At 39.9% G+C, this 20,974-nt stretch overlaps 1 protein-coding gene across 10 annotated transcripts in view; it reads left to right on the top strand.

The window, feature by feature from the left end:
- MAGI3 (membrane associated guanylate kinase, WW and PDZ domain containing 3) overlaps window positions 1-20,974 on the top strand; it is a 266,980-nt gene that overhangs the window by 228,635 nt on the left and 17,371 nt on the right. For 9 of the 10 annotated variants that reach the window (XM_085023516.1, XM_085023515.1, XM_021090716.2 and 6 more), the window contains 4 exons: window positions 605-696; window positions 4,990-5,182; window positions 8,126-8,314; window positions 13,985-14,170. In XM_085023516.1, coding sequence (XP_084879642.1) covers window positions 605-696; window positions 4,990-5,182; window positions 8,126-8,314; window positions 13,985-14,170 — 660 coding nt within the window. Of the gene's footprint in view, window positions 1-604; window positions 697-4,989; window positions 5,183-8,125; window positions 8,315-13,984; window positions 14,171-18,116; window positions 19,712-20,974 lie in introns of those variants that run through there. The other variant, XM_085023518.1, reaches the window with a different exon arrangement.

The following is a 20,974-nucleotide window of genomic DNA, read 5'->3' as shown; positions in this document are numbered from 1 at the left end:
AAAATGTATGCAGGCGGAAATATTATATACAGTTGACTTCATACTTACCATTTGCAGGTCTTTATCTGGATAGTCGCAGGCTGCATTTAGGAAGGTGAAGCATTGATTTGAAAGCATCAAGAATTAATGGCGGTGTAAGACCAAGTGCAGGGAAGTGGGCGTAAAGATTCCTGAGGCTTGCTTATTTATTTATTTATTTATTTATTTATTTATTTACTGACTGTCTTTTTAGGGCCACATTTTAGGCATATGGAAGTTCCCAGGCTAGGGGTCCAATTGGAGCTGCAGCTGCCCGCCTACAGCCACAGCCGCACAGGATCCGAGCTGTGTCTGTGACCTACACCACAGCTCATGGCAACACGGGATCCTTAACCCACTGAGCGAGGCCAGGGATCAAACCTGAGTCCTCATGGATGCTGCTCAGATTCGTTTCCGCTGAGCCACGATGGGAACTCCCTCCTAAGGTGTCTCGATTCAAAGTTTTGGTTAGAGAGAAAACAAAGATTTATGATTGAAATGTTTGCAGTATTAATCCTTTTAAAATACATCAGAATATATGTGTATGTATGTTTGGGTGTACTTATTATTTTCCGGTTTCCCTTAGCGCCAAACACCAAAGATTTGGATGTTTTTCTTCGGAAGCAGGAATCAGGGTTTGGCTTCAGAGTGCTTGGAGGAGATGGACCTGACCAATCTGTAAGTTTAAATGCTTTGGAATTTGGCCATTTCTGTTAAAACTTTAAAGTGTAGATTTGATAGAAAATGGTGTTTTTGTTTTGTTTTCTACTTTGGTTTTTTAAGATTTCTCTAATGGTTTCATTAATACAGGGAAGCACTGCATTTCTGCTGGTGTTGATACCTCTGTTAACTTGGTATATAGCTGAGGGTAAAACTGCAGGTAAAATCTGAATATGTCAGCTGTAAATTGAGAATAATAAATGGTTATATTTGCAAAGCATTTCAATGTAGAATTTTATTTATATGGGATTCTCCCTTAAAGAACAAATATAGTGGGTTTATTTTTGTTTTGCCCTTAGTTTGACCATGAAATAAGGTGCTTTTTAGAATTTAAGAATGTATTTAAAGTTTTCTGGTAGACTATCAAGAAAGACTACTTTATTATCATGCTTGGAAGTTAAGTGAATAACAATATTGTTTTAATATGACAAGCTTCTTTCTATTTTTTTTTTTTTTTTTTTTTTTTTTTGTCTTTTGTCTTTTTGTAGTTGTTGTTGTTGTTGTTGTTGCTGTTGCTATTTCTTTGGGCCGCTCCCACGACATATGGAGGTTCCCAGGCTAGGGGTCGAATCGGAGCTGTAGCCACCGGCCTACACCAGAGCCACAGCAACGCGGGATCCGAGCCGCGTCTGCAACCTACATACACCACAGCTCACGGCAATGCCGGATCGTTAACCCACTGAGCAAGGGCAGGGACCGAACCCGCAACCTCATGGTTCCTAGTCGGATTCGTTAACCACTGCGCCACGACGGGAACTCCGCTTCTTTCTGTTTCTGACTAGAATATTTTTATGGCATAAATGTTCTAATTAGTCATATTGATTATGTTAAAATAATCATCAGAGGCAAATAAAGCTTAAGGCAGGTTGCCCTATGTAGGACAAATATGAAATATCTTGGTTGTTTCTCTTTTTTTCTTTTTAATTGAGGTATGACTGACACGTAGCATTATAGCAGTTTCGAATGTACAACATAATGATTGATGTTTGTATACACTGCAAAATGATCATCACAATAATTCTAGCTACCGTCCATCACCATACGGAGTTACAAATTTTTTTCTTATGATAAGAGCTTTTAAGATTTACTTTCTTGGCAACTTTCAGATCTGCACTACAATTTCGTTGACTCTAGCCCCCATGCTTCATATAACATCTGCATGATTTATTTATTTTATAACCAGAAGTTTGTACCTATTCCCTACCCCCTTCCCACTGTCAGCCACCATTCTGTTCTTTCTATTTGTGAGTTTTATTTTTGTTGGTTTATTTTGGTTTTTTTTTTTTTATTTCACATATACATGAGATTATATAGTATTTGTCTTCATCTGTCTGACTTATTTCACTTAGCATAATGCCCTTGAGGTTCATTTGTGTTGTCACAGTTGGCAAGATTTTGTTCTTTTTTATGTCTGAGTAGTTTTCTTGTGTGTGTGTGTATCAAAAAGATGTGATTGTGAATTTCTTTTTTTTCCCTAATTGCTATGGCTAGGACTCACTGAATGAAAGTGGCAATAGTGGACATCCTTGTTTTGTTCCTGATCTTAGAGGGAAGGCTTTCACCTTTTCGCTATTTAATATGATGTTAGCTGTAGGCTGGTCAGGTATGGCCTTTATTATGTTGAAGCATGTTCCCTCAGTTTGTTGAGAGTTGTTACAGATGGATGCTGAATTTTGTCAAATGCTTTTTTTCTGTATCTTTTGAGATGATCATAAGGTTTTTATCCTTCCTTTGTTGATGTGGTATATCATGTTGATTGATTTGTGGATGTTGAACCATTCTGGCATCCCTGGAATAAATTCTATTTGATCATAGTATATGGTCCTTTTAATGAATTTTTAAATTTGGTTTTGTTGAGGATTTTTGCATCTATGTTCATCCATGATCCTGACCTGTAATTTTCTTTCTTCATGGTGTCCATGTCTGGTTTTGGTTTCAGGGTAATGCTGGCATGATGAAATGAGTTTAGAAGTGTTCCCTCCTTTTTAGTTTTTTGGAAGAGTTTGAGAAGGATAGGTATTAAATCTTCTTTAAATGTTTGGTAGAATTCACCAGTGAAGCTATCTGGTCCCGGACTTTTGTTGACTGGAAGGTTTTTAATTACTGATTTGATCTCCTTACTAGTAACTTATGTGTTCAGATTTTCTACTTTTTCATGATTCAGTCTTGAAAGGATACATGCTTCTAGAAATATATCCGTTTTTTTAGGTTGTCCATTTTTTGGCATACAACTGTTCATAGTAGTTTCTTATGAACTACTTTGTATTTTGCTACAAATTCCCTTTGTATTTCCCCAAAGGTAGTTCCTCTGTATTTCTGTGGTATCAATGGTAACTTCTCTTTCATTTCTGACTTTCTTTTTGAACGCTCTTTTTATCCTTTTACATGTAGCTGTCTAGTTTTCCCAGAAACACTTATCAAAGAGATTTGTCTTTTCTCCATTGTATATTCTTGCCCCTCCTTTATCATAGATTAATTGATCATAAGTGTGTGAGTTTATTTCGAGCTCTCTATTTTGTTTCATTGATCTATGTGTCTGCTTCTGTGCCAGTACCATATTGTTTTGATTATTGTAGATTTCTAGTATGGTCTGAAGTCAGGAAAAGTGATTCCTCCAGCTCTATTCTTCTTTCTCAATATTGTTTTGGCTATTTGGGGTCTTTTGTGTTTCCATACAAATTTACAAATATTTTGTTCTGGGTCTGTAAAATATTCCCTTGGTGTTTTAATAGGGATTGCATTGAATCTGTAGATTGCCTTGGATAGTGTGGTCATTTTAGCAGTATTAATTCTTCCAATCAAAGAACGTGGTATATCTCCATCTGTCTGTGTCATCTTCAGTTTCTTTCATTAGTGACCTATAGTTTTCCAAACATGAGATTTTTACACTCCTTAGTAAGTTTGGTCCTAGATATTTTACTCTTTTTGATGCAGTGGTAAATGGGATTATTTCCTTTATTTCTCCGAACTGCATCTGCAGCCTACACCACAGCTCACAGTAGCACCAGATCCGTAACCCACTGAGCAAGACCAGGGATCAAACCCGCAACCTCATGGCTCCTAGTCAGATTCGTTTCTGCTGCACCACGATGGAGGCTCCAAAGCTCTACTAATTTTCTGATGGCATCTTTAGGATTTTCTGCATGTAGTACTATGTCACCTATAAACAGTGACAGTTTTACTTCTTTCCAATTTGGATTCCTTCTGTTTCTTTTTCTTGTCTAATTGCTATGGCTAGGATTTCCAATACTATGTTGAATAAAAATGGTGAGAGTGGGCATCCTTGTCTTCCTCCTGTCTTTAGAGGAAATGCTTGCATTTTATCTTCTCTTAAATGTCAAGTTTTAGCAGCTCTGAAACTAGCCCAAACATTTAGGATTACCTAATTACCTAATCCTATTATAGGATTCTAGTTGCTATCAAATGCAATGAACTAGATCTCTTCACCTAGACAGAAATGTATCTTATACCACTCTGTTCCTTTAAAATATTTACTGCTTTATAATTATGGAACAAGAAATATTTCTCATGCTGTCACTTACAGGTGGAATCTGAAAAAAGGACAGACTCAACTTCTTTGCAGAACAGATGCTGACTCACACACATTGAAAAACTTATGGTCTCCAGAGGAGACAGTTTGGGGGGTGGAGGGATGTGCTTGGGCTGTGGGATGGGAATCCTGTGAAATGAGATTGTTATGATCATTATATAACTACAGATGTGATAAATTCAGTTGAGTAATAAAAAATTTTTTAAAAAAGGAAATATTTCTCTTTGGTATATACTCAGTTTGTACTGATAGCCTTATGTAATGGCAGTATTGTAAGAATTATCCCGGTTGCTGTGAATAGTGTACAGAAAGTCTTTCCTGATGACATTCAGTGGACTTTCCTTTTAGTAGCTTCTCCATAGAATTGCATTTTCTGAGTTTAATACTTTTATTTTGTTATAGTGATGGAAGTGATAGTGGTACTTTTAAGTTCTTGAACTACTTTGTATTTTCTGTCTTCCTTGTACCCAGCCCAGAGGATCCAGAAGAGATCATGTGGTGTGGTGTGGTTGGAAGTGCCATTTTGGAGAATGATCAATTTCTGAGATTGCACTTTTCTAAAACATGACTGTTTGCATATTGAGCTGCAAAAATTGTTGGTTTGCACAGTACTGAGTCAGAAAATCCTTAACTTAGTAGTTAAGGATCTTAGTAGATCTTAATAGACTGTATAGACCAACCTATACTTTATATCCTATTAGATATACATTGGGGCCATCATTCCTTTGGGTGCAGCTGAGAAAGATGGTCGGCTCCGTGCGGCTGATGAGCTGATGTGCATTGATGGAATTCCTGTTAAAGGGAAATCACACAAACAAGTCCTAGACCTAATGACAACTGCTGCTCGAAATGGCCACGTGTTATTAACTGTCAGAAGAAAGATCTTCTATGGTGGTAAGTGAACCTATTCCTGCTCTGTTAAGTTAAAAAAGAAACAAAGAGGAGTTTCCGTTGTGGTTCAGCAGTAATGAACCCATGTAGTATCCATGAGGATGCAGGTTCAATCCCTGGCCTCACTCAGTGGGTTAAGGATCCAACATTGCCAGTGAGCTCTGGTGTAGGTCCCAGATGGAGCTCAGATCGCACGTTGCTGTGGCTGTGCTACAGGCTGGCAGCTACAGCTCCAATTCGACCCTTAGCCTGGGAACTTCCCTATGCCACAGGTGCAGCCCTAAAAAGTGCAAAAAAAAAAAAAAAAAAAAGAAAGAAAGAAAAAAAGAAACAAAGAGACTACTTAGTCCACTTTTTTTTTAATTTATTTTTTCTGAGATCATTTTCTTGTGTTTAATAGTGTATGACATAACTCATTTGGTATGATCCAGGGCCTCATTGTGAAAGACCATGTATGGTCAAAAGGATTCAGAAATAATACTACTATTATCAAAAATAAATAAATTTGGGGCCTCTATATTAAGATTATATTAATATAGTGATAAATTTTTCCAATCTGATATTGTAGATTGGAGTATAAGGTTAAATATATTTTCTGAAATGCCAATACAAAGTTAATTTAGTCATACCAAGATATTTCATTAACTGAATAGCAAAGGATTTTGGATCCCGATGAAATCCTAAATATTCAAAGAAGACAGACTCTTTCTACTTGAGAAGTGTCGGTGTAAACAGTTTTTGAGGGCTTACTGTATCCCAGACATAAGTATTCTTTTACTTACTCTTTACAACACTATGATATAAACACTGACACCATTCTAGTTATTCACAGAAAGGTTGAGAAATGCTTGTCTGGTAAGTAGTAGGACCAGGTAGTTTAATCACAGAGCCTGTTGGAGTTCCCATCATGGCTCAGTGGTTAACAAATCTGACTAGGAACCATGAGGTTGAGGGTTCGATCCCTGGCCTTGCTCAATGGGTTAAGGATCCAGTGTTGCCATGAGCCCTGGTGTAGGTCGAAGACGCGGCTTGGATCCAGTGTTGCTGTGGCTCTGGCATAGGCCGGCGGCTATAGCTCCGATTAGACCCCTAGCCTAGGAACCTCCATATGCCTCGGGAGTGGCCCTAGAAAAGGCCAAACGAAAAGAAAAAAAGAAAAAAAAATCGCAGAGCCTATAGTCTAAACCATTACACTAGGATGTGAAAATCTCTCATATTTCTCTCTTCAGTATATTTTTGAACATTCAGTAGAAATTTTTAGAAGTGGATTATTGCTACTTAAAAATGTTCAAAAGACAACTCTGTAGTACCACAAGAATGTAAGCCCCTTGAATGTTGGGGTTTTTAGTTATGTGCTGTATCCTCCATAGTTGGAAGAATGCCTGCCCGGCACAGAGTGGGCATGAAAAAAAGTGATTGCTGACTTGATGAACTTTTGCAGTAACTCTAAAAAAGGAGGCACAGTGTGTTTGATCGCCACATCCAAAGTAAAGGCCCACCTCTCTTCGTAAATTTCAGGCATTCTGAGACACACACAGATTTAATGCCTCCATTTGGTTGTGCTAGAGTCAAAACATAGCTACAAAACATGAAAAATGTGATGTGCCAACTAGAGGTTGGCTCCCTCCTGGAAAGCCTCATGAAGAAGGTTCATAGTAGTTTGATATTAACTACTTGCTAAAATTAGCATTTTAGCTAGTTCATTCTCACCATGCATTATATCAAAAAGAACTTTGTTTTTTATTAATGATTGGATGTTGGTGACACTGTTAAGGTTCAAACCGTATTCTCAGAGTTGCGGGGATTTTGCACCAAAGAGACCTTGTAAATGCATATTCACCAGTGACTGTTGTGGTGGTTGTTGATATTTTGTACCAAATTATGGCATGAAATTGGGCACTTTTTTGAAATCAGTAAGGACTAACTTGTGTCATTCTTTCTCAAAGTCTAACGTTATCCTCGAATAGGAGGAAGACAGTGTAGGTGAACGGCTCATTTGCTGGCGAGGCCACATACCCTGATCTATTTCTAGGAGAGTTTCCTGTTCATGTGCCCAGCTCATTATAGGCCTGAGAACCATTAATGGTGAACTCATCCAGCGTCATTGATCCAGAAAAAAATCAGCAGTTGTAAAACACACCGTAAAAGACTTTGTAGATAGGACACTGTTCTAACCTGTAACATCTCTGTCCTGCCGTGGTCACCTCTTAGATGTCATGAATGACCAGTCTGTTACTCACTAAATTATATCTAGGGTTGATTTTAAAAGAAAGTTGACTATGTTGTTTCCCATTATTAACTTAAAGTTGCTAGTCAAGGTTAAAAAACTTGTTGGAATTAAAACAATTGCAAGAAGGATTTTTTTACCATCAAATTTCATGGAAGCTTTGAAAAACTTCCTTTAACGTGAGATACCATGTATTTTTTTTCCAGTTATATACTTAAAGAATGTTTACAAGCCAGATGGACTGCTGCTGCCTACCTCTGCATGCAAATTATGTCCAGAGCTCATTTAGGTGGAGGCACTGCTTTTCTAGTCTTTATGTTACTAGAAACTAAACTTTCTTGTGAAAGGTTTAGCACAAAAACACCTTAGTTATTGGAGTTCCCATTGTGGCGCAGTGGTTAACGAATCCGACTAGGAATCACGAGGTTGCGGGTTTGATCCCTGACCTTGCTCAGTGGGTTAAGGATCCGGCGTTGCCATGAGCTGTGGTGTAGATTGCAGATGTGGCTCGGATCCCGAGTTGCTGTGGCTCTGGGAGTTGCTGTGGCTCTGGCGTAGGCCAATGGCTACAGCTCCGATTAGACCCCTAGCCTGGGAACCTCCATATGTCACGGGAGCGGCCCTGGAAAAGGCAAAAAGACAAAACAAACAAACAAAGACTTTAGTTATCGAAAATAACAATGTTGCAGAAATATCAAAATGGATCATGTTTGTTATAGAGAAACAACCTGAGGATGACAGCTCTCAAGCCTTCCTTTCAACACAGAATGGATCTCCCCGCCTGAACCGAGCAGAGGTCCCAGCCAGGCCTGCTCCCCAGGAGGCCTATGATGTTGTGTTGCAACGGAAAGAAAATGAAGGATTTGGCTTTGTCATTCTAACTTCCAAAAACAAACCACCTCCAGGAGGTAAGGGTTTCTGTGTCCTGTTGTCCATCTCCGTAATTCCAATTTTCTGAGTCACCCACTGGGGTTTATGAAACTAATTAGGAATCATATTTGCCTTACAGACTTAGCTCTTTTTTTCAATGCTGAATATTTTCTTTATTTTCAAAATTAGGTAATCTGAATGAAACCTTGGAGGCTTCAGATTTCACAAAACAAGTCTTATTTAGTAGCTCAGTTTGCTTCAAGGTGCTATGGCGGCAGTGTATCAGGGATGTGACTTCATTGATTTAGTGAAAGGAATGCTGAATTTTTTTAAATATGGGGGCATAGATTTTTTTTTTTAATTAGGAAAAACCATGTATGCAGAAATGAATTAGATGCTAGATGTAATTGAGAAGTAAAACAGATTAACAGAAAAATCTTGACCCAAATATGTCTTAAATAGTCCTCTCATGTTTTTGATAGTAACTGTCACATTCTAAAAGCAACCTTTGTGAATGATAAGAGGCATTTTTACCTTATATGCTTCAATGAAAGTTAAAAATTTTGTCAGAACCTTGAAAAATTAATCTAAATATCCTGAACCCAGTTGAACACATATTGTCATCTGAAAAGGACAAGTGTATATATTAATTCCCTTAACAAAGGAGGAATTACTCTAGTGTGTTCAGGGCTGTTATTATTCAGCAAATTAAATATTTGTCACGTCTTTATGTTTTTAAGAAGTAATCATCTTTAAATATAATTATAAACTCCAAATGAATATAAGATGTGAACCAGGAAATTGATATTTATGTATCATGCTTGTCTGGTAGCTTTATTTTTCCAAGTCAAGTGATAAAAATCTTTCACCACAAGAAAATGTGCTCATGCCTTTGCCAGTGGATTTGATTATGTTTTGGGTAGTGTGATCCTTTTGGACTAGGTGGTCACTAAAACCTGAGTGAAGAAAAAAAAAAAAACACTTTTAGGAAAGTGTTTTGAGCCAAACCAATTTGCAAAAATCTTGCTAAAATTAATGCAAGTGTGTAAAGGAAGAACATTCTATGACATGGATGAGTTATTACTCTAGTATCAGGTCACTGCTCGCTGATACTAGTTTCCATTTTCCAAAAGCAGTTGCTATGGTAACGCTTGGAACTGGAACTGTCACTGATGCTGTACGGATGATTATGTGGCCGGCGTCAGAAAAATGAAAGGGGGCAGCTTTTAGGTGGATTCGATGTTGTATCATTGGAAATCAGTATTTCCAAAAGCAATTAAACATTTTAGATCATCATATTCTAATACCATGCAATAATCCCAGACATTCAGATGAACAAAAACAGCGAAGGATTGTTGCTCGTCGTGGTAGATGCTCCCCACTTCTCATGTTGAGGACACCCCTTCTCTAACACTACAAAATTTAGAGAAGAGTGTAGTGTTCACCATGAAACTAAGAGATACAGAGGAATTAAGAAAAACGAATTGTGCTCACTCGAATGTGTTGGACATATTTTTGTCTCTGTTGATATGTAAAATTTATATTTTCATACATTATATGTTAAATATGTTTTTTGTATATATTTTGTTACATTGAAAATGTACAAATATTTTTATACCTATTGAAGTTTTTTTTTTTTTTAACTCTTTTGATGGCTAGATGCTAGACCTCTGAAGACAGTGTCATTAAGTGCCGGGCTTGGTAAACAGGCAAACTTGAATTTTAGACCCGCTTACGTCTCTCACTAGCCATCTGATCTTGCGCATATTATTCACCCTCCCCAAGTGCTCCGTCTTCCCCGATGAAATGATGACGGTACCCCTTCCTGCCTCACGTGTCTGTGAGGATTCAAGGAGATAATGCGTGTGAAACCCTTTGCCTGGACCTTCCATCCATGTCATTTGCTGTTGCTTGTTGTAGTTTCCGCTGCCGTTACCATCATCATTGTTTATAAAATTGTCACTGCCTCTTGACCTTTTTTTTTTTTTAAGAAATTTTAAAAACTTTATCAATATTTGAGTAATGAGATGGGAAAGAAAGCCCAATTAAAATGTACGCTCGAGGCAGCAGCTAATGTGTGGCAGGAAATGAGTGTTTGCAGCTCATTAATTATCAGCCTGATGGTAAATTAGGCTTAGGTTGTCAATGAATTTTATATAAAGTACTTGAGATTTTCAGTCTTGGTGCAGAATCAGAATTCAGACTTTCACTGAAGTGCTGGTTAATAATTTCATGATATTCTGAGCCCCGCAAGCGTCCTTCTTGAACTCCATTCTCTCTTATAGCTGGAAGGATCCTGGGGTGAGCTTGGATGTGGAGCTGTCACTCAGAAAACCTGAGCAGTTACTGCAAACTGCATAACAGTAGAAGTTTGGTTTAGAAAAGAGTTTGCACCGGTGAAAAGGCCAGAAACCTCTCTGTCAGAATAGAGCCTTCTTTATGGCTCTTGTCTTGGTATAGATTGATATTCTGCACAGTATAGGATATTGGTGGTTTTTTTTTTCTTCTGATGAAATGTCACAAGAAGAGTTCCCAATAGCATTCCTTTTTTTTTTTTTTTTTTTTTTGGTCTTTTGTCCTTTTAGGGCCACACCTGTGGCATATGGAGGTTCCCAGGCTAGGGGTCCAATTGGAGCTGTTGCTGCTGGCCTACGCCACAGCCGCAGCAACTCCAGATCTGAGCTGCATCTGCAGCCTACATCACAGCTCTCAGCAACACCGGATCTTTAACTCACTGAGCAAAGCCAGGGATCGAACCCACAACCTCATGGTTCCTAGTCGGATTCGATTCCACTGCGCCATGACGGGAATGCCCCCAATAGCATTTCTAATACCAGTTATAAAATTCTGAGACTTTTTTCAAAGATCAGGGTGACAGGCCCAGCATCCTTCTTGCCCTGGACCCAGTTTGCGGAAGGGCTAATAAATGAATGGACCTCTACTTAGAAAAGACCTCTATTGAAGATGAAAAGGACTTGGCTAGTTTTTGCATTGCCAGTACTTCAGAGGTTTTAAGTGTTTCTCTTATCGTATGCTTTTCAGTTCTGGTGGCAAAGGATTTCTTTGAGAAGGGGACATTTCCTGTTACTGTCCTTTCTTTTCCTGAAAAGAAACATTTTGAGAGCACGAAGGTGATTTCAGCAGCCAAGCTGTGAGACAGATTTAGGCCAAAGATGAGTGAAGACAGATAAATTGGCTTTATGGCAAATGCCTATAGACTGTGTATACCAACAGCAGCAAGGCAGGGCTTGAGACTTGTCCTTGGCATGTGTACTCTGAGCAGGTACCTTGAAAACTTCCCAGGCTCTTCAGAGTTTGCTCAGAAGTTACTTTTCTACCGGTCTATTTACATTTTTAACTGTTTTGGAGGCACTGCTATAAACGCCGAGACAATAACCACGTGCTTACTCTCATCTTCCTCACCTCACCAACTCACCCTCGAGGAAGTTCCGTACCAAGATGCACCGGTTCTTTTTGACCACATCGCTCACATGATGAGAAAGGAACCACTGAGACATCAGAGATTAATTTTGTTTGATGCTTCCCCACGTGTGAACCAACGCCTTTGAGTGTGCCAAGGAACGGAATGATTTTCTTCTCAGGGGATCTGGAATGAACACTGAGCACAAGAAAATCGCTTCTAAGAAGGAGAATAACTAAGATGTTGATTTAGAAGGTCACCACAGGGCCACTGTGTGAGTCACCATATGTTTCTGATGTGCCACCTGCTCTTTCAGGGCATCAGCTCCTGCCGCCTGGCCCAGCACACGGCCCTTACCGCTCTGGAGCGTTCTAATTATTTTGCTTATAAGGCAAGTGGTACAATAAGGGCTTAATATCCTTCAGAACTAAAAAGCACTTGCTTCCAACATTGGCTTCCTCTTTTTTAATATTCAAATCTTCCACTCTATAATCCTAGAAGAGCCAAGGAATGGCCCTCACTTTCTGGGGGGTCATAAATCATGGTCAAGTGTAACTTCCAGTCCAAACGGAGGTCTATTAAAATGTCCCTAACATACACCTAGATATAATTCAGAAATACTAGTAAGGAGCCCATTTTACTATGGAAATGAAATGTAATCACAGTGCCACTTAAAAATATGAATTATCCTTATTCTTAACAGACCATATTCAGCAGGAGCCCAAGAGCCTAATAAATTTACTGACCTAGGCAAAGAACTTCTCAGAGAACATAAAAAGAACATTTGTTTCTTAATACGAATGCCGCTTATTAAAGGGTGAAAGATATTTTGACAAGATTCCCTGAATGTCTGAGAACTCATTTGAAGCCATTATAACAGTGAAGGGTCTTAACAGTTAGTCTAGGAAAGCCTTTACCATTAATGCTAGAGAGAGAATAGAACTGCACGTCGTGTCTTTGCAAACGTCTTAGACTCATCTTTGTGCATTCAGGGTAGAGTTTTATCCATACTCTTAATGTTAAACATTAACATTGCACTCAGCTTTTCTAATTTAAAAAAAATCTAAAGGCATAAATAAAGGGAATTAATTTTGCTAGGGAAGTAAGTATGATTCATTTTATTTTTCTTTGCATAATAAAAATAGTTTAATGAAAATCAATTACACTTCAATAAAAAATTTTAAAGCCATTTCTAGCATATAAAAAGTATTGTTTAATATTATTTAATGACTTTCAGTTTAAGAAACATTAATGGATAGACAACAGTTTTAAATGAACATGAAAAGTAAAATCAACTAATTTGAATTGTAGATAAAGTGCAGTTTCTTTTTTGGGAGGTGGCTGTTTATTTATTTTGTATTTTGTAGGGGTTTTTTTCAGCTTTTAAAGTTCGATCGAAGCAGAGTTTATTTACAGTGTTATTTTTCTGCTGTACAACAAAATGATTCATTTATACATGTACACACATCCATTCTTTTTCAGATTCTTTTCCCATATATATTGTCACAAAATGTTGGATAGAGTGCACTGTGCTATACAGCAGGCTAGTCATTTCATATACCACAGTGTGCACATGGGTTTCTGACCAATCTGAGTCCTAAACTTGATTTTGAACTGCATTTATTTGTAAGATTCCTTGTGGGAATAAATACTCCTTCAACAGAACCAAAGATGGTCTCATTGTAATACTTTCTAAAATAGCCAAAATCATGATGCAGTCTAAACAGCCAATGACAAACAAAAACCATCAGACCCATGAGATATTATAAGTATCACTGAGGTCAGTGGCCTTTAAACGGGATTATTAGGATGACAACATAAAAATTGGTAAAAGATTTATGGTAAGTGGAAGATACCAAAGAGGTTTATATGCTATGATTGCAGCTATGTAAAGAATATCTATACATGTGGGCAAAGAGTGGAAGACAACATGAAAATAGTTGCATTTGGAGTTCCTGTCGTGGCTCAGTGGTTAACGAATCCGACTAGGAACCATGAGGTTGCGGGTTTGATCCCTGGTCTCGCTCAATGGGTTAAGGATCCGGCGTTGCCGTGAGCTGTGGTGTAGGTCGCAGACGCAGCTCGGATCTGGTGTGGCTGTGGCTGTGGTGTAGGCCGGTGGCTACAGCTCCGATTAGACCCCTAGCCTGGGAACCTCCATATGCAAGGGTGCGGCCCTAAAAAGGACAAAAGACAAGAAAAGAATATTCTTTGATGTTATTATGTTGAATTTTGATGATGATGATGATGATAAATCCAACACTGAGGATTTTTTTTTTCCCCAAAGTTATTCCTCATAAGATTGGCCGAGTCATAGAAGGAAGTCCAGCTGATCGCTGTGGAAAGCTGAAAGTTGGAGACCATATCTCTGCTGTAAACGGGCAGTCCATTGTTGAATTGTCCCATGATAACATTGTTCAGCTGATCAAAGATGCTGGTGTCACTGTCACATTAACGGTCGTCGCTGAAGAAGGTAAGCAACCAGTAGGCCTGCCTCCCCCGAACTGATCTGAGGGCCCTAGAGCCTGCAGAAGGCTTGTGGCTCCCTCCGACGCTGCCAGAACCACTGCAGTGATAGAACCATTTATGCACCCTGGAGTCTCATTTTTTGCCTTTTCCATCTAATTCCATCTAATGAATTTAAGAGACAGCTTATTATAAAGTTGTCAGTAGCTCAAGAAAAATAATCCAGCTAGTGAGTTAGTGAGTGGGAGCCTTTTTTTTTTTTTTTTTTTAATGTGCTGGAGAAGCAAGCACCCAGAGGGAAAGAGATTGGTGATACTTTTCAGGTCTTATTTTCTTAAAAGAATGTCTTTAAGTCTCTGCTTGAGTGAGAGAAAATCCTCTAAAGAGTTCAGAGAAAGTCACTGTTGATATTGAGCCTTTCATGTCAGGCCCATGCCAGTGTGCCTGGCCTTGGGGGCAGGGCTTCGTCAGGTAGCTGCTTGAAAAATGGGGGAAAGGGAGCGCGTAGGAATGGGCGGAAAATAGGGCATAAAACGCACTTAGTGTCTGGCCTTGCGTTAAGGCTGCCTTTGATCATTAAGAGTTTCTAATTAGGAAGCATTTTGCATAGCACCAGTCCATGTTCTTTGTTTATGAACTACAAGGTAACCATTCCATAATGTCCATCTCATTTTTCCTGATTTTTCAAAAACTAACAAGAAGCCAAAAGCAGCAGGATTGTGACGGGCCAGTCTGTCTTGTTAAAATTCCTTGTACCGTGATGTGTCTTCATGTCGCCCTTTCCCCCACGACCCTCTCATCTAGTCCCTTTTCAGGTCTTTAATTCTGATTCTTCATTTCTTTGCCCTTCCTCCTGTTCCCCTCACATACGTCTGTCTCTAAGGAATTCCATAAATTTCCCTTCTTTTTTTTTTTTTTTTTTTTTTTTTTTTGTCTTTTTGCCATTTTGCCATTTCTTGGGCTGCTCCCACAGCATATGGAGGTTCCCAGGCTAGGGGTCTAATCAGAGCTGTAGCCACCAACCTACACCAGAGCCACAGCAACCGGGATCCGAGCCACGTCTGTGACCTACACCACAGCTCACAACAACGCCGGATCGTCAACCCACTGAGCAAGGGCAGGGATCGAACCCGCAACCTCACGGTTCCTAGTCGAATTCATTAACCACTGCACCACGACGGGAACTCCCGTCAATCTCCCTTCTGTCCAAGGTTCGGGAGGGACTGTTTCTCCGTGGACCTGCGTTTCCCTGGCTGCTCTCCGAGGCCCCTTCTTGTTCTAAGACTGAGTGACAGCCCTGCCTCTGCTCTTTCCCCCTCTCTAGTCTGTTCACACTCTGCCCAGACTCTGTCCCAGATTCCGCTGATTCTTTGTTCTAAGCTCCTCCTGAGTGGAAGCTCCAGTGCTTCCCCACTCTCTGCACAGGAAGTGTTTGTGCTTTGGCTCCCAGCCTGCCTTTCGGATTACTTCCCAGCAAGTGCTCTTTCCAAAGCCTCTTGTGAACGCAGCCTCCTTGGTCTCCGCACTTGGGCTCCCTCCCCTGAGTCGCACAGCCCTCCTGATCTCTGCAATGCCTGGAGCATTCTTCCTGTACAACTCTCTCCCTATGGAAAGGCTCTGCTCTTTGCAAACAAAGAAAATGCTCCCAGTGGACTATGATGCTTGGTAGGCACTCAGTAAATATTTGTTTGAATGAAGGAATGAGTGAACGGATAAATGAATGAATGGCCAAAGTCAAAGTCAGAAGCTTTCAGTTCTGGGCCAGTCCCTAGCAGAGGCGATTTAAACGCAATCGAAGTAAGACTTTTGACAGACAGAGTTCACCGACACCTATTAGCTAGTTTTCTGACCTAAAGCAAGCCACTTAACATTTCTCACCTTCAGTTTTTTGTCTATGGAAGGGGAATAATAATATCTATTTTCAGGATCACCGTGAAGATGAAAGGTGAAAATGTACATAACCTGCGTGCATACCCTGAGGTGCTCCTCTAATAATCGCTCTCATTACTTTATCACAGCTGCGCATGGCTGCCTCCCTCATTCGGCCTCTGCCTAAATCTCACCGCCTAAGGAAATAATAATATTTAGGAAGCACTTACCTGTGTGGCAGGTGTTGTCCTAAGTACTTTACAGCTGCGAACTCATTTAACCTTCGCACTAACCCTAGGTAGGCACTGTTGCTCTCCCAGTTCACAGGTGAGGAAAGGAACCGCAGAGCAGCAAGAGGACTTGCCTATGGTCCTAAAACTAGCGGCAGAACAAGTATTGGAATCAGGCCATCTGGCTCCATAGTCTGTGCTCCCAAGTGCTCTGCTTCCCTAACGAACCACAGCATCTAAAATACCGCCCCTCCCGCCGCCTGCCCCAGTCTTCCTCTGGCCCCTAACTCAGCTCTGCTTTGCTTTTCTTCATTGTACTTATCTCCACCTGGGGTTATTGAACTATGTGTTTATGGTTTATTGTCATCTCTTGGACTAGAATGTAAAGTCCTGAGATTTGTGAGGTTAGAGAGCTGGTCAAGTCCTGGTGCTAAATCCCAAGGGCCTAAAACAGCGTTAACCCCAGAGGCGGTGCACAGAAACATTTTTTGAATGAAGGCTTAGCATAACATAATGTGACTTTGGTCAGATTTCTTTATCTCAGTTTCTTTCTTTCTTTCTTTCTTTCTTTATTTGCTTTTTAGGGCCACACCCACAGCATCTGGAGGTTCCCAGGCTAGGGGTGTAATCAGAACTACAGCTGCCAGCCTATACCACAGCCCCCTGCAATGCCAGATCCAAGCCACATCTGCAACCGACACCACAGCTCACAAGAATGCTGGATTCCGAATCCTGCGAGCAAGGCCAGGGGTCAAACTCGCATCCTCATGGACCCTAGTCGGATTTGTTAACTGCTGAGCCACGATGGGAACTCCTTGTCTCAGTTTCTTTACCATGATCTCTAAAGCCTGCTTCTTAGCCTTAGATTTGTTCTGTAACCCACAAAGAGAAGCAGGCCTCAGTGCCACAGGAAATGACATTTCTGGGTTGCTCTGAGAATGGTGTAGGAGTGATAGAAGCTGCTGGAAGGTAGCATAGATCAGGGTTCTTCAGACCTTCTCTAGAGGCATCAAGGGGTCTGGCAGTCCGTCACAATGAATAATAAGAACAAAGAGAAAATTCTTGTCAAATCATCATACAGTTTTCTAAATTCTTACTCTCAATATCAGCACGCATCTTTTTGCAGACTGACCAGCAGACCACACATTGAGTAGCCTTGAGACAGAGAAAGTGGTCTCTCTGCGGCTGAGTTTTGTTGGCATAATTTTCTTTTCCTAAATTACCCTGTATTGTTGATGGCGTTTTCCCTGGGAAAACTGCTCAGTCACTTTTCTTGGAGTAAAAGTTAACTTTGATGTTCTGACCCAAATCCTTCTGGACGGTACGAAGATCTCTTATATATGCCAGTCAGTATCTAGGAAAAGCAGATGGGAGGAAGGAGACTCCCTAGCAGATCCATGCTTTACAGTGTATTTCACATGGAGGAGCCGCCTCTTAAAAGGCAATCACTTTGACACGTAAAATCTCATTTTGATGGTTACAGTTTATTTCATTATACTCTAAGTTCAATTAAACTATGGAAACATTCAGAATATCTTTGCTCAGGTGAAAAAAAAAAAAGTGTCCCTTCTGTCCATAAAAATCCCATTTATGGAGTTTTAGAGTCTTCCAAGCTTCTCATCGTCTCCACCAAAGTCCACCAACTGCACTAAAGAGTCAAACGAGCATTCATCGCTCTCCAGCTGTTTCCGAAATGGCACATCCCGATCGATCGGCAGCTCAGAGCTGCAGTCCTTCCCCTGTGGTGCTGCTCCCCACTCCCCGTCAGCCAGTCCCTGTTCAGAGATAGAAGAGCTGCCCGGAAAAAGAACACGTGTCCCCAGCATCTGCTTTTCCCCCTTTTGCTCCATACAGATTCACAGTCATGCTAATTTTGCCAAGTTTCCAAGCCAAGTGTTGTGTGGGGCCTAAAGCCTCCAGCATTCCGGACCCGGGCCTCCCTCAGTCGCGTGGCGCTGGCCTCCCGCAGCACTGCCGCCTCATCCCGCAAGTGTCCAGCATCAGTTGATCAGCCTGCTTTTTCTTGCTTCTCGTAAAGAAATCTTTCGATTGTATTATTTTTCAAAATTGACTTCTCATTTTGTGTCAGGACATTTTTATTTCATTGCAATGTTTAAGAATGAACACAAGTTACCGAAGGCTCCCGAGGACTTAACGTTAGAATTGTTCTGGTGGCGTTGCCATCATTTTTGTTTGATTTTGTTTATCTGTTAATTCTCACTTGTCTCTGTTTTCCAGTCACCTTTCTTTCACCACTCCCACCGGCAGTCAATGCCAATGTGTTTTATGTGCCTCTTTTCATTTAAGTTTTTTTTTTTTTTTTTTTTTCTTTTTCCGCTGCACCCGTGGCATGTGGAAGTTCCCAGGCCAGGGATCGAATCCGAGCTACCGCTGTGACCTACGCCCCAGCTGCAGCAACGCTGGATCCTTAACCCACTGTGCACCTCAGGAACTTCCTAGTTATATCTATAAAATTCGTAATTTTCTGTGCCTTGTCATTTATTTTTGAGCTGTATGGAGGATATTATGTTACAGATTTTATGCTGCTTTTTTTCACAGAACCATATGCTTTTCTGTGTGTGTCACTTTATTGTTACAGGATCAAATCCGGGATCTTCCAGGGCATTTAGTTGTGGTATCTTCTTTTTCTTGTTGATATTGAGAGATTCCTTGTGAATTGTACAGGCAGTGGTCCAGTTTAGTTTTAGAAAGTACAAATATCTCTTCTTGTCATCTGTACGTTCACTTTGACCATGGTGCCCTTCATTACACAGAGATTCTTAATTTAGATGTCACCAAATTAGTCAATTTTCACCTTAGGGCTTGCGCTTTTGAGGTTGAGTTATCCTTACCTACCCCATGTCACAGAGATTTTCTGTTCATGTTTTAGATGACTGATTTTGCATTTAAGCCTTTAATCCACCTGGACCCTACCTTTATATATAGTTTTAAGAGGGCTCCAGTTTTGTTTTTTATTATTATAGTGAGTCAGTTTTTCTAATACCAGCTAAGTACTAAATAGTACTTCTTTTTTTCTCATTGACCCGTGGAACCATTTATTCTGTATATTAACTCCCCTTTAAACATGAATTTCCAAGCTCTCTATTCTAGTCTGTCAGTTTATCCATTCTTATCTATATGTATTTGTAATACATATAAATATAATTTTAATATAAATGTAATTTTAAGAGTGTATACATACCTATATATGTATGTATACACATACACTTTTTTTCTTAATCTGTAACTTTGTGGCATATTCTAATGTATCTTGAGGCAGACTTTTCTCCAGGTCAACTAGATATTTATGAAACTTTTTCATGCAAAATTTTAGAGCCGATTATTACGCTCCTCTCAAAAGTCCAACCAGAATTTTAATTGACGTATATTGAAAATATATTAACTTTTGGGAAAATGTATACCTTTAAATATTAAATCATCCCACCAAAGAGCAGGGGCTCTCTCTCCAGTTATTCAGATCATCTTCTCAATAGAGTTTTAGGAAGTTCTCTCATAAGGATCCTATTTATTTTTGGTAAAGATGATGCCAAATAGATTGTAATGTTCATTGCTGGAGTTTTAACTCTAGGATTTTTCATTTAGCCTCTGATAATGCACTTGCTCTTAAGTAGCTACATACAGAAACGCCAGCAAAAGTTTAATTCTCATCAAGGGAAAGGTATATTTAACCTATTGCTTTACTATTTGAAGAACTTTCAGTTAAAATTCAGAGAGAATATAGGCCTGTTTGACATTATGGAATAAATATTTAACTGTGAGAAGCAGAAGATCTTTTGACACAGAAGTAAATTGGAGAAGTTATGTAGCATGGGTCAAAGGGCTAACATGAAAAAAATACCAGTGACGGAAAGTTTATTTAACCTTGAAGAGGACAACAAAAAAACATGTCACTAAAAGAATAAGCATAATTTGAGGTGCTTTTTGCCTAGCAGTGACATCTCTTATCCTTGAGGGAAGGTAGAGGAAAACTTGGAATTGATCAGCTTATTTAAAATGTCCTGCTCTGTATACACCCATTGTTCTAGCCAAGCTAATGAAGCGAAAAGTTATCTAAATTGAATTCATACAAAGGTACAGGGATCTCCTAGTCATCTAGATGATAGATGTAATTTTTCCCACCAGTTTCCATTCCCTTAATAGTAGCCATGAATTTTCAATGACGGACGAGAATTCAACCCTATAATGGGCACTGAAGTTGACATCCAAAGAAGCAAAGGTGGAAGGACTTCTGGAATTTCTGGAATTTCTAGTGGGTATAGGAATATAAATGAGAGATGATTCCTGCAGTCAAGGAGTTCACAGTCTAGCGGGGGAGACAGGTATCCTAGCTCTGACACAGTGTGATAAATGCTGTGAAAACAGGGTGCTTAAGGGGCCAGGTAAGACTTCCCAGAGGAGGTGACATTTTGAACAGGAGATGAAGTGGGAAGCCAGGAGTGCCAGGTGATGAATTTGGTTGGTGTCTTAGGAGCAAGAGAAAGTTGGCATAGGTTTTGAACCAGGGCAGGGGCATATTTCAGTGGATATGCTAGGACTGGAATCCAGGAGGCAGAATAAAGATGAGATTGGTGGCGAGGAGGCCAACCTCAGTAACTTGTTAAGCTAATTAGGAAAACTGATGATAGTAAATAAAAGAGCAGCAAGCAAGTTTCCCAGCCCCCACCCACCCACCCCCACACTGCTGTCACCAA

Source organism: Sus scrofa, chromosome 4, assembly GCF_054392235.1.
Source record: "Sus scrofa isolate SSC_HxYL_T2T_F1_AM1 chromosome 4, Sscrofa_HxYL_maternal_Yorkshire_Landrace_v2.0, whole genome shotgun sequence".
Lineage (NCBI taxonomy): Eukaryota > Metazoa > Chordata > Mammalia > Artiodactyla > Suidae > Sus > Sus scrofa.
This window is presented reverse-complemented; position numbering and strand designations above follow the sequence as displayed.